Genomic DNA, 13,840 nt, shown 5'->3' on the forward strand with positions numbered 1-13,840 from the left:
TGTAGGTGTTGCAGTTTTCAGGGCATCTCATCGATCTGCTGAGGATGCTTCTCATATATAATGGTTTCGCAGGGATTCTGAAAGCTGTAGTGGATCAGATGGGCAGCAGACCTCTGAACAGTGACCGTGACCTTTTTTGGTATAAGTTTGGCTTCCAGGAGTGCTTTGGAGTTTCTTCTTTTTCCAGACACTGAGCTGGTCATCACTGGTTGTGGTATATAACCCACATTTCATCGCATGTCACAATAGTTCGTTGTTGTTGCATACAATAAGAGAAAATGACTTTTCAAAAGGATGCTTTTTTTGATTTGCGGTCAGCTTAAGAGGTACCCACTTATCAAGCTTTTTCACCTTTCCAATTCGCTTCAAATGCTGAAAGACGGTAGAATGGTCAACGTTGAGTTTTGGCAACTTCTCCTGTAAGAGGATCAGCTACAATGATCCTCTCAACTGGTCGTTGTCAACTTCCAATAGCCGGCCACTGTTCTCCTCATCTTCAGGGCTATCATGTCCTTTGCAAAACTTCTTGAACCACCACTGCCCTGTGCATTTGTAAGCAGCTCCTGGGCCAAATGTGTTGTTGATGTTGCAAGTTATCTGTGCTGTTTTATAACTGGTTTTGAACTCAAAAAAGAAAATTGCTCAAACTTGTTTTTTGTCTAACATCATCTCCATAGTCTAAAATAAATATAAAATAGCAAGTAATAAGTCATTAGCAAAAAAAAAATAGTAAAGCGAGAAATGCACATTAAAATGATGTAGAACCTAGCTACGTTTATTTAAAATGTATTCCAATATCAAATGGCAGATTTCAACAGTACAAAAACCACCATTTCTTTTGCACCAACCTAATATATGAGAAGTCTGGAAAGTTCACTTGGGCCAATACAAGGCAGGTATATTCCATTCTTTCTCCTATAACTTACATCTATGCTCCTTGAAACTCCAAACTCAGAGTAGTCAGTAGAGATGGAGTGGGCAGGCCTGGCAGCTAGCAGGGGTGGGAAGGTCATAGGAAGCACCTCAGAGAGGCTGACTTGTGACAGGTGAGGTGTGAGGAGTGTGCCAACTGCCTGGCTGGTGCCTCTTGTATTTCAGTGTGCACACGAACCACCTGGACTTGTTAAAACACAAGGGGTCTGGGTGTGCAGCTGAGATTCTGCATTTCTGATAAGTGCCCAGGAAATCCCAAGGCTGTTGGTCCTCAGACAACACTCTGAGCAGCAAGGAGGTAAAAGTTCTAGAGTTCTGGTCCAAGCTAGGCCACCAGGGATGCTGAGCGAGTCCGCTGAGGCCCCTGAGCCACAATCTGGATAATGGGCCTCGTACGTGCAGGTAGGCTCAGGAGACTAAGGGGCGGAGGGCTGAGAAGGCACTTTGCAAAGGATGCAGGAACTGTGGGTCCTCTTCTGGACCATAAATGCAGAAATGGAGACTCAGGTGGGTGGAGGCAGGGTCCTTACAGGCCCCAGGTGACCCGGGCCTCCACTCCCAGGCTCCGTGCCCCTCCCAGCAAGGCTGGGCTGGAGGGGGGACAGTGACGCCACCGGCGGCCACAGTCTCCGTTGTTTCCCACAGGCACTGTGCTCTCAGACATCATCCAGAAGTACTTCTTCTCCCCGACGCTCTTCCGGGTCATCCGCCTGGCCCGCATCGGCCGCATCCTCAGGCTGATCCGCGGGGCCAAGGGCATCCGCACGCTGCTCTTCGCCCTCATGATGTCCCTGCCCGCCCTCTTCAACATCGGGCTGCTGCTCTTCCTCGTCATGTTCATCTATTCCATCTTCGGCATGGCCAACTTCGCCTACGTCAAGTGGGAGGCCGGCATCGACGACATGTTCAACTTCCAGACCTTCGCCAACAGCATGCTGTGCCTCTTCCAGATCACCACGTCGGCGGGCTGGGACGGGCTCCTCAGCCCCATCCTCAACACGGGGCCCCCCTACTGCGACCCCAACCTGCCCAACAGCAACGGCTCCCGGGGCAACTGCGGGAGCCCCGCGGTGGGCATCCTCTTCTTCACCACCTACATCATCATCTCCTTCCTCATCGTGGTCAACATGTACATCGCCATCATCCTGGAGAACTTCAGCGTGGCCACGGAGGAGAGCACGGAGCCCCTGAGCGAGGACGACTTCGACATGTTCTACGAGATCTGGGAGAAGTTCGACCCGGAGGCCACCCAGTTCATCGAGTATGCGGCCCTGTCCGACTTCGCCGACGCCCTGTCGGAGCCGCTGCGGATCCCCAAGCCCAACCAGATAAGCCTCATCAATATGGACCTGCCCATGGTGAGCGGGGACCGTATCCACTGCATGGACATCCTCTTCGCCTTCACCAAGAGGGTCCTGGGCGAGTCTGGGGAGATGGACGCCCTGAAGATCCAGATGGAGGAGAAGTTCATGGCGGCCAACCCGTCCAAGATCTCCTACGAGCCCATCACCACCACGCTGCGGCGGAAGCACGAGGAGGTGTCGGCCACGGTCATCCAGCGGGCCTTCCGCCGGCACCTGCTGCAGCGCTCCGTCAAGCACGCCTCCTTCCTCTACCGCCAGCAGGCGGGCAGCAGCGGCCTCTCGGAGGAGGACGCCCCCGAGCAGGAGGGCCTCATCGCCCACATGATGAACGAGAACTTCTCCCGCCGCCTCGGCCCGCCCTCCAGCTCCTCCGTCTCCTCCACGTCCTTCCCGCCCTCCTACGACAGCGTCACCAGGGCCACCAGCGACAACCCCCAGGTGCGGGCGTCTGACTACAGCCCAAGCGAGGATCTCGCTGACTTCCCCCCGACCCCCGACAGGGACCGCGAGTCAGTCGTGTGAGCGCAGCCCAGGGAGGGGGGCGCCAGCGCGCAGAGCATTGCGGCAAACCCAAAGGCAGCCCCAGCCCAGCAGCCGCTGAGCCGTCCGACCTTTGCTTTGGGCTTCGGGAGTGAGACAGGAGCCTCGGCCCCGTGGACCGACAAGGCACAGAGTCCTGTGCACCGCACTGATGGCTGGAAGCACTTGGCTGAGCTGTCCGTTTGGGGTTACTAGTCCTGGGGGCCGGGTCTGGTCTGGCAACGCCCTGGGGCTCTGACCACCACCTCCATCCCAGCTGCTGAGACAAAATGCGAAACCAAGACTGTGTATGTTGTGAATGGGCTTTCATAAATTTATTATATTTGATATTTTTTTACTTGAGCAAAGAACTAACATTTTTTTTTCACGGGTGGATCGGCAGCGATTCACACTGCCTCTTCCTAACTCTGAACAAGAGTGTCTGGGAGCTGCTGGGGCTCTGCCGTCAATGCAAAAGTGAGATCTGGTGTGGGTCCCACGGGCCTTCACTGCCTAGAGGCAGAAAGGGGGTCCCCCGCCGCTTGGGCTGAGGTGCCAGGAGGGCTGAACCCCTTCCCCTACATACGTGTGCACACTCACACTCACAGAGGGCAGACACAAGCCACATGTGGCCTGGACTCCCTGAGATGAGCGAGGTGACCGGCCTTTCCCCCGGGCCCCCCACAGGTGGGATTCTTGTCAGCCAGGGCTCACTCATTGCCCCATTTCCCCCCTGTATGTTTATGCAGGCCACCCTGGAGTCAGGCCTATAAATACAACAAGCTTCCAGAAGAGAGTGGCCTGGCTCCCAGGGCTTGTCCTCGGCACTGACGTTGCCTTTCTTCCCTGTAGAGCTTGGCCTCTGTTAGAGTATTAACATTAAGGGAAGGGCCTGAGGGAGGCACATACGTCCAGCCACCCAGCTTGTCCGTGCTGCCCAGCCTGGCTGACCCTGCCCCACAGGCCAGGAAGAGAAGGCTGAGCCCATGGGGTTGGGGTGAAGAACCTACTCCACAGCCCCCAGCACGGTGCCCGCCAGCCCGGCTGGAGAATGGAATCTGCTGTCATCACCCAGGCTCTCTTTCCAGACCTTTCTGCCTCTGCCCAGGGCTGAGGGGGTGCCTGTGTGGACCCCAGCTCCTCTCGAGCTGCGAAAGCACGGGAGCGGGGAGGGCAGCCCGGGCCCCGTACATGGAAGGGGCTGCAGGATGCTCAGCCCAGTCCCAGGGCCCTAGGAGGGGAATGGACTCCAGGTCTCCTGGGAAAGGGAGTCGAGTGACCCTGGACCAGCGCCCCCCTGCTCAGCCCAGGGTCCCGGGGACACTGCACCCGGGACCTCCTGGGGCAGGGTCCAGGCTGCCCATGGGTCTTGTGAGCAGGCCTTTTCAGGGAAAAATACTTTTTTCTAGTCCAATCACCACCACCCTCCCCACCCGCCCACCCCGCCACAGGGCCTCTTCAGCTGCTGACAATCCTACTGAGCATATGCAAATCTTTGAAAGTAGAGAACTGTCACCCTGAGAGGGACAGCGGTGGCTGGTGGAGGCTGCAGGCAGGGGCTCAGCTGCCCAAGTCCACTCTACAGCAAAGCCGCCCTCCACCCGGCGGCCACCTCACAGGCCGCCTCTCGGGGCAGCCCCGGAAGCCAGAAGCTGGCTGTCCTAACCTACCTCGCCGAGCCGTCGGGGGGGCCGGCCGTGGGGAGCTGAGGGGGAACCGCCAGCGGCGAGTCAAGTATTAACATTTCGTCTTGTCACTCGAGTTCCCTTGGTGGCAGCCCCAGCCACCCGCCGCCCCCAGTGCTTTCTCTTCTCCCATGTTCCCTTGAAGTCAGCGTGGGACGTGGTTTTAACTGTCCCAGCACCACTCCTCTGAGTGGAAATCTTATTTTTGTAGCTCTCTGTGCTGTGCTCTCAAAGCTTGGAGAGGTATATGCCCTCCGCGACACCTGGCACCCCGCGTGGGCAGGGAGGCAGCGGGCAGGCCGGCCGGGCTACAGGCCCAGCTGACCGGAAGGAGACTGGGGTTTTGTGTGTGGGGACAGCCCGGGAGCCGGAGGCAGGTGCCGGGACCAGCCACTGACTGCAGACCGTGTGGCCGAGGGCAGGGCCGAGCGAAGCCGACTCCTTAGCTTTTAGCGTGTCTCTCATTGCTTTTTTTCCAGAACCGCACAGTGACCAGCAGGATGGGAGAAGGAGGGGAGGGCACAGGAGGGAGGGACAAGCGCCAAGTGCCAGCTGTTGTCGGAACCACCCGAGCACTTCGCACCAAACTTCGTGCATAAACAAGATACATATTTTTAACACAAACCAATAAATGGCTTACATGACCTGGTCTGGATTCTGTCCATTTTTTTAAGTATAGTTGATTTACAAATTGATAATATTGTGTTACTTTCTGGTATACAGAAAAATGATTCAGTTGCACACATACATATATATTTGGGCGGGGAATAGATACCTGTAAAGTTGGTGTGTGAAGAGACATGACCCCAGTGTCATCAAATCCAGCCTTTGCTTCTGCCTCTCCTTGTCCCTTTCAACTTTACTCAGTGGAGATAAACTTCCTTGGCCCCAGATGAAAGCCAGGCCAGCCCTGGGGCTTTTCCACTCAAGTCTTGGTGAAACAGCAGCCTTCAGCCACCCTGTGTTGTAAATATCACCTTAGCTTCCTTCTGAGTATGTCCAGTCCCGTGACAGTCAGAGATGGGGTGGCTGGACAGGCACCACGCGGGCCTCTTCAGGCTTGCGGGGCCTTCTCCTGGTGGTCTCCCAGCCCTGGGGATGCACTCTTCCGGGGGCCCCATGACCCCTCCTCTGCCCATGGGTACCTGTGGGTCCGTTCAGCCTCTTCCTGCCAAGCCCCTGGGCTCCCCCAGTAGCCCTGCTGTGGCGGCTCACACAGGCCCTCTCTGCCTGCTGCCCCTGCCCCACCCACGCTGGCCTGCGGCCCGGCCCTGGCAGCGCCGCCCTCCACAGCCACCGCCAGAGCAGCTGGCCCACAGCCCTCCGCCCAGATCCCAGAGCTGGACTCAGATCCCTGTCACTGGTCCACCTGAGTTTTCTCAGCCCCAGGGGGGCCCAGTCCTCATTTGGAAAACAAACTTACGGTCACCAAAGGGGAAAGGTGGGGGTGGGGAGGGATAAATTAAGAATTGAGGATTAACCTATACAGACTACTGGGCTTCCCTGGTGGCTCAGACGGTAAAGAATCCACCTGCAATGTGGGGAACCCGGGTTCGATCCTTGGGATAGGAAGATCCTCTGGAGGAGGGCATGGCAACCCACTCCAGTATCCTTGCCTGGAGAATCCCATGGACAGAGGAGCCTGGTGGGTTACAGTCCATAGGGTCGCAGAGTCAGGCATGACTGAGCGACTCAGCACAGCACACTACTATATATAAAATAGAATATCCGCAGGGAACTGCTTAGCACAGGAACTCCACTCAATACTCTATAGTAACCTATATGAGCAAAGAATTTGAAAACGAACGGAAGTATGTACATGTATAACGGGATCACTTTGCTGTACACCTGAAACTAATAAACTAACGCAACACTGTAAATCACCTACCCCTCCAACAGAAGACACTGGCCTGGGAGGTGCAGGCTGATCCAGAGGGAGGCAAGGGGGCCCTCGCGGTCACCGCACCACCACAGCTATCACCCGGCCGCTCTGGGGCGAGGCAGGGGTCCAGGCTCCATGAGGGAACGGATGCCGGCTCCTGTGTCAGAGAGAAGGCATGCGGCCCGGGATCTCAGCCCTTGGCAGGGACAGAGATGATCCTGGACAGACGTCAGCTCTCACCCTCGGGCCGCAGCCCTGGCAGCTCCCTGCCCCGTGCCAGCCGCTCTTCCGCCTCAGTCCCTTCCCAAGTCCCTGACGGCCATGGGACTTGGTGCCCGGAGGCTGGGAGGGGCAGGGAGACAGCCAGGCACTCACTCCTACAGGTGGAGATGGAGCGGGCAGCAGCCGAGAGCCAGGAGACGCTGAAGGCCAGCTCTCATGGGCTGGGGGTGCCACGGGATTGTACACCCCTCCAACACACTGTCCTCTGTGTATGTGCTCCCTGAGGGCTGGGGAAGGCCCAGCCAGCGCCCCCATACCACCGTCTCCAGCCCTGCCCGTGCCCAACACAGGTAGGAGCCCAGGAATGTTAGAGCAAGAGGCACCCCATCAACCCAGCTCTTCAGTGTCCACAGGGTTCACCTGGACCCTCTCCTCCATCTGAACCCTTCCTGCCTTTCTGTCCTATGAGATCCTTGGCCCCATTGCTCAGCCACATTTCTACCTTCCATTCCTTGTTCTTCTGGAAGGAGGTCACCTACATGGAGGGGCATGGGCAGATTCACACACAGGGTACACTTAAGGCACAGTAGCCAGCGTCTATGTTGATGAGGGGGCAGGTGTGCCCACAGGGAGATGCCTGAAATCCTAACACTGAACCTGCGGCTTCCTGTCCCAACCACCCTGGACCACGATCCTCAGGATAGGGGGAGGCAGACAGCCCAGAGGTGGGGGGCAAGGGACTTGGTTTAGAAATGACACTCAAAGCCTGGCAGCTGCCAAGCTCTGTCTGGGGGGAATCCCAAGAGGCCCTTACCTGAGGCACCTCTCTCCTGTGGGTGTCCCAAGTCAGTGTAAATGGCAGGGGAGGGGGCTGGGCCAGCCCAAGCCCAGCACGTACAATCACCACTCTGACAAGCACTTCCTCCCATGCCAGCTCACGAGGCTGGCATCCACAGTCAGCTGCCAGGCACCTGCTGCCGGAGAGAAAAGGCCCATCACCCCAGCCTCCGTGGTGGCATGAGCCAGCTCGGGTTCCAGAGAGGCGTGCAAGTTGCCGCAGAGCCCCCTTCCCCGGATGCGGGCGAGCAGCGGCGGTCCATCCTGGCCTCCCGCCCTGCCGTCCTCTGTGTCTGGCTGCCGTGGGCTGAGTCTGCCTCTAGGATTTGCTCTTGGAGCCATGTCTCCTGGGGACCATCTGTCTGCCACTCACCCTCTCGGGCTGCACTTCCTGGACAGCCAGGGGCCAGGCTGCTTCTGCGTGCGGGGCTGAGGGAGGTTCTGCAAGGACAAGAGGGCAGGCAGGGCTTGACCAAGAGGAGAGGCCGGCTCGATGGAGATAATTGGGCCTCCTGTATCCTGTATCAATCCATCACGTTTACAGTCTCCCTCCAGACAGGAGACAATGAGGAAATGACAAAAGCCAATAAGGCCAATAAATGAGGGGTAATGGAATAACCAGTATGTGCAGCCCCGAGCCCCAGAGCCAGGAGCAGGCCGAGCCCCTCCACTCCCCTCCCCACGCCCCACCGCCAGTCTCTGTCCTGACTTCAGCCACAGGCCCCCAAGGGACAGGCAAAACCAGACAACAGCCTCCACGGGAGTGTCCGGCTGGAGATCCAGCTACTCAGTTCCAGCCGGGGTCCTCCCCGCCTCCTCTCTCTCTCTCTCTCTCTCACCCCACATCCAATCCCGCAGGAAATCCTGTTGGCTCTGCCTTCAGAATGCATCCCAAGCCTGACCACTTCTCAACACCTGCACGGCCGCCATTGCTGGTCTGAGCCACCACGGCCTCTCGCCTGGAATCTCCCAAAGGCCTCCGGCTTGGTCCTGGGCCCAGACCATTCTCAACACAGCAGCCAGTGGGGTCTATCAAAAGTCACGCTGTTGGCTCAGGCTGCTGCTTCACACAGAACCCCAATGGCCCCCAGCTCACTCAGAGAACAGATTTAATGTTTTCTATCAACTCGTCAAGAATTTACTGACATATCCAGTTCCTCTCTTTTTTACTTTTTTTTTTTTTTGTGAGAGATGGCTGGATGGCATCACTGACTCGATGGACGCAAGTCTGAGTGAACTCTGGGAGTTGCTGATAGACAGGGAGGCCTGGCATGCTGCGATTCATGGGGTCGCAAAGACTCAGACACGACTGAGCGACTGAAATGAAATGAACTGAACTGAGAGATCTTCACTCTCTGCTTGAATCGTTTACAAAACAAAATAGGGGCTGAGGTCTGACAGCACTGCCATTTCACTGTAGAGGGGACCTGGATACCTTGCAGGGTCCAGGCTACCAAAAGGCAGTTGATGTTGTTTACTCACTAAGTCATGTCCAACTCTTTGCAACCCCATGGACTGTAGCCCACCAGTTCCTCTGCCCCTGGGATTTCCCAGGCAAGAATACTGGAGTGGGTGGTCATTTCCTTCTCCAAGGGATCTTCCCAACCCAGGGATTGAACCCATGTAACCCACGTCTCCTGCATCATCAGCAGATTCTACCGCTGAGCCACCTGGGAAGCCCACCCGAGGGCAGCACCATTCCTCAAAGGCATGGAGAGCTGAAGGGGTGAGCCGTACTTTGACTCTTCTCTAGGGGACAGTTCTGTGGATAAATAATCACAGTCTCCAGTCAAGAGCACAGGCCCAGTTCAGCACCTCCCCAAAGTGGCCTCACTCCACCCTGAAGCCAGCCTTCCCCCCATGAAACACAGGGGAGCCCTGCCGCCACCGCTGACTTCTGTTTCCCCATCATTTCATTTCAGAAGACCCTGGCCCAGGGCCTTTACTCCACTGGACCGCAACCTCCTTCCCTTCCCATCTCAGGAAGGAGCAGGTGGATACTGGGTCCTTCTGCGAACTGATGCAGTTCCGCCAGAGGCCAGCTTTGCATACCTCGGATTTCAGAGAGAGGAAGCCTTGGATCTTGTCTCGAAACGGTTAACTAACTTCAAGTGGGGGACTGGGGATACCCACTCACCTGATATTTGCACAACTAACAAAGCCAGACAAGTGGCCTTCACTGGACCCCAGGTACTTTCTTTGTACCTGCTCCTGTGGACATGGCAAGTGGGCTGTGCTAGGCATGAACCATTCGTGCTGGTCCCCCGAGCCTTGCAGAGGCTTATCTGGAGAGCAGACCTCCAACAGCACCCCAGCCCTAACCTCAGCAGAGGCTGTGTGCTTTTCGTGCAGGAAAAAGGAACGTTTCCAGGTGGAAATCTTCCAAATGTGTCTTCCCCAATCACCCTGTCACCAGATTGTTCTAAGCAAAAACTTTCTCGTAAATTATCTTTGCCTTTGACTGTTCACACACAAAGGTCGCGTAGTTGCCTGCCTCTGGTATCACACACGTAGCTGGGGAGTTGGTTTCAGAGGTTCCCACAGCTGGAATCTCCAGAGGAATTCTGACCAAGAAAGGGGACATGGGGTCATGATGAAGAGGGAGAGAAGGAGAGAGAAGGCGGGGAGGACTCAGACAGCCAGAGAGGGGAGGGACCCTATCCAGCCCACCTTGCCCCTCCCATCTCCAAGCTGCCATTTCTTTGGCGTTGCTTCCACCACCACATCCAAATGAACAGATGATAAAATGCTCAACTAGGAACAATAATACACTGGTATCAATGAGTGCACGCAGCACCCGAGTCTTGCTTTCTAAATACTATTCTGGGGACTTCCCTGGTGGTCCAGAGGCTAAGACTCTGAACTCCCAATGCAGGGGGCCTGGGTTTGATCCCTGGTCAGGGAACTAGGTCCCACATGCCACTAAGAGCGTGCAAGCTGCAGCTAAGACCCAGCACAGCCACACAAACAAATATTGTTTACAAAGATTATAAATATCATTCTCCATTCAACGGAAATAGGATTCCTTGGTGATTCCTTGGCTGATTCATTGTTAGAGCAGAGAAAAACTACAAGATGAGCCCTGGGCCATCCTGGAAAGTAAGAGATACTTAGGCTGATAGATACACATCAAACACGCAGGAGGCAGTTTGGATGGGCCAGTTAGCAAGTTCAGAAAGAGGAAGGGAGTAACATCATCAGTGGATGAAAATTAAGGTAAAAGTGTGATGAGCAACAGAGTCTCAAAGTATCCTCCCACAATTGCTTTTTATAACTTTCTTAATTTAACAGTGGGGAGGGGGAATTCGGCGCTCGCGTGATCGAAGACAACATTTCTAACAAATGAGAAAATGTACATTGCATGCCTCCCCATGTGATTCTCACAGAGACACATCATAACCTATGTGGTAATCTTACCGAAAAAGCACAGCCTGAAAGTAATCATGAGGAAACAGCAAACAGAATTTGAGCAGCATCGCTCTACAGAATAACTGGCCTAAACCCTTCAGAAGTGTCAGGCTCAAGTAATGCAAGGAAAGGCTGAGGAATTCTTCCAGATTAAAGGAGATCAAAGGGACACGGCAGCTAAATGCAATGGGTGACTCTGGAAAAGGAAAAAAATAAACAAATAGAAGACAGGATTGAGACAATGAACGAAATTTGAATGTAGCCCAAGGATTAAATAACACGTTTTCTAATTTTGTTAACTGTGTTGTGGTTTTGCAAAAGAATATCCTTATCCTCATCAATATACTCTCAAGTATTTAGGAGTAAAAAGGCATCATGTCTTCAACTTACTCTCAAGTGATTCAGAGAAAGAAATGTATACACTGTGCATAGTATATTACAACATAGAATATATAGTGTATATATAGAATATATACAGTATAAATATACACTATTTATAGTATATTATATATACAATATATTGTATATGTAGTATATACATATACTGTATAAAATATATTAAATATACTATATATTATATATATACATATATATACTATACATACAGCATATTATAAATACATATATCTAGAGAGAATTATAAAATAAATGAGCAAAACATAAATAACTGGTGACTCAGCATAAAAGATATAAGTGAAATTAAAGTAAAATTTACACAAATGATAACAATGGCCAAAACTCCATGGTGCGTGCTGTGTGCTGGGCCCTATCCAAATACTCTACATGTAGTAACTCATTTGATACTTGCAAGAGTCCTACCATGTATGCGGTATTATCATCCCTATTGTCATGGAGGTGGGGAAACTGAGGCCCAGAGCAGTTAGGATGGCAGAGCTGGGATGTAACGCCAGGCGCCCTTAGACCGTGGGCCCTGAAGACGCACAAGCCGTGCAGAAGCTGAGAACGGAACCCAGGGTCGGGAGCACAGAGGACCCCACACTCTTGTGCCCGAATGCACATGGACGGGCTGCCCGATGCAGCGGGCTGCAGCCTGAGAATCAAAACCACCGCCAGCTCTGAACACATCAGCGAGCCTCTGAGAAAGCAGGAGGAAGCTCCGAGTTGAGTGCCTTAGGCGTGGGGGACAAACACCCCCCTTCCCAGAGGGTCCACGCAGCCTGTAGCCCAGATGGTTGGCCTTTCCCTTCCCCATCCCGAGAGCTCCAAGCTCTGGTTCTCTTCCTCCCTGACCCCCGGCCCACCACCAGGAAGTGAAGGGTTTCTGGCCTTGGCCTGCTGGTGATGATCACTGCCTGAGGCCATGGAGGAAAGAAGGTGGCCCCTTTGGAATGGTGGCCCCAAAGTCAGAGCTGGTGGGAGGCGGGGATGACTGAAAGCTGGTGGCCACGCGGCTGCAGGAGATGGGGTGAGGGGGCGAGGTCCCTGCAGGAGCAGCTGGGCAGGGGCGCCATCCTCCTGGGCTCTCTGCCAGAAAGGACGGAGGGAGGTCTGCTCCCTGCACCGAGCAGGCTGGGCCTCGCTGCCCAGGACAGTCTCCAGCCTGGGGCAGGAGGGGCTGCCTGGCCTGTCCAGCCCGCCAGGGAGGAGGGGAGGGGGAGGAGGCCGCTGCCGTCCAGGCTCGGCCGTGGATGGACGCCCCCATCCCCTCCCCGCTGAAGGGCCTGTCACATGGCGGCCGTGGCTCACACCCGCTTATCGGCGCCCGGGTGTGGAGAGGGTGTCGCGGACGGGAGATAGCGCTGGGACAGAGCTGTCTGCACCGGCCTGCTCTGCCTCCCTCATTCGCACCTCCTCGGAGGCCCCCAAGCCCGTGCATCCCCGGGGCCTCCAGGCTGCCCCTGCCTGCCTCCCCACAAGCCCCCTCTGCAGGCTGCCTTTGAGGAGCAGACCCTGCCCTGGACAGTCAGAACGCTGGCTGCTGAGCAACCCTGGAGGGTTTCTGGCCCTCGTTACACCTAGGGGACCAGGCAGATCTCACTCACCTGAAATCATACTGCAAGCCGGCAAAGCAGCAGAGCTAGGCTCTGACTCTAGACCAGGGCAGGTGAGGGTTTGAGCCTCTGCCTGGGACCCCGGAGGCAGGGTCCTGGAGCCACAGAGAAGGAGCAGTGAGGGGCACACTTGTCCTGTTCAAGCTTCAGCCTCATCTGGGGAGTGAGGACACAGACACGCCATACTGTCCTGGACTCCACTGACCTTGGAGAAGATCCAAGGTCTCAGCCTGTGTCTGAATGGCAATGATGGTGAGAGGTTGAAGGCCTCCTCTACAGTGTGGGGGCTGGGGGACAGGGGTTGCAGAGAGGTGAGAGAGGACCCACTGCCCAGAAATCAGAAGGCTGGGGTAGAAGCCAGGGGCCCATCATGAAAGGTGGTGGGAATGAAAACCTGTCGCCTACCTGATGGCCTTCCCTGGTGGCTCAGATGGTAAAGAACAGTGTGGAGATTCCTTAAAAAATTGCAACTAGAACTGCCTTATGACCCAGCAATCCCACTGCTGGGCATACACACTGAGGAAACCAGAATTGAAAGAGACACGTGTACCCCAGTGTTCATCACAGCACTGTTTATAATAGCCAGGACATGGAAACAACCTAGGTGTCCATCAGCAGATGAATGGATAAGAAAGCTGTGGTACATATACACAATGGAGTATTACTCAGCCATTAAAAAGAATACATTTGAATCAGTTCTAATGAGGTGGATGAAACTGGAGCCAATTATACAGAGTGAAGTGAGCCAGAAAGAAAAACACCAATACAGTATACTAACACATATATATGGAATTTAGAAAGATGGTAATGATAATCCTCTATGCGAGACAGCAAAAGAGACACAGATGTATAGAACGGACTTTTAGACTCTGAGGGAGAGGGAGAGGGTGGGATGATTTGGGAGAATGGCATTGAAACATGTATACCATCAGGTGAGAAACGAATTGCCAGTCTATGTTCGATACAGGATACAGGATG

General features: G+C 54.6%; 1 protein-coding gene across 1 annotated transcript in view; it reads left to right on the forward strand.

The window, feature by feature from the left end:
• The window catches only part of SCN5A (sodium voltage-gated channel alpha subunit 5), an 85,820-nt gene extending 83,001 nt beyond the window's left edge, over positions 1 to 2,819 (forward strand). The window contains exon 27 of the mRNA XM_052649864.1: positions 1,579 to 2,819. Coding sequence (XP_052505824.1) covers positions 1,579 to 2,819 — 1,241 coding nt within the window. The remainder of the gene's footprint in view (positions 1 to 1,578) is intronic.
• The last annotated feature ends 11,021 nt before the right edge of the window (positions 2,820 to 13,840 follow it).

Source organism: Budorcas taxicolor, chromosome 1 (genome assembly GCF_023091745.1).
Source record: "Budorcas taxicolor isolate Tak-1 chromosome 1, Takin1.1, whole genome shotgun sequence".
Taxonomy (NCBI): Eukaryota; Metazoa; Chordata; class Mammalia; order Artiodactyla; family Bovidae; genus Budorcas; species Budorcas taxicolor.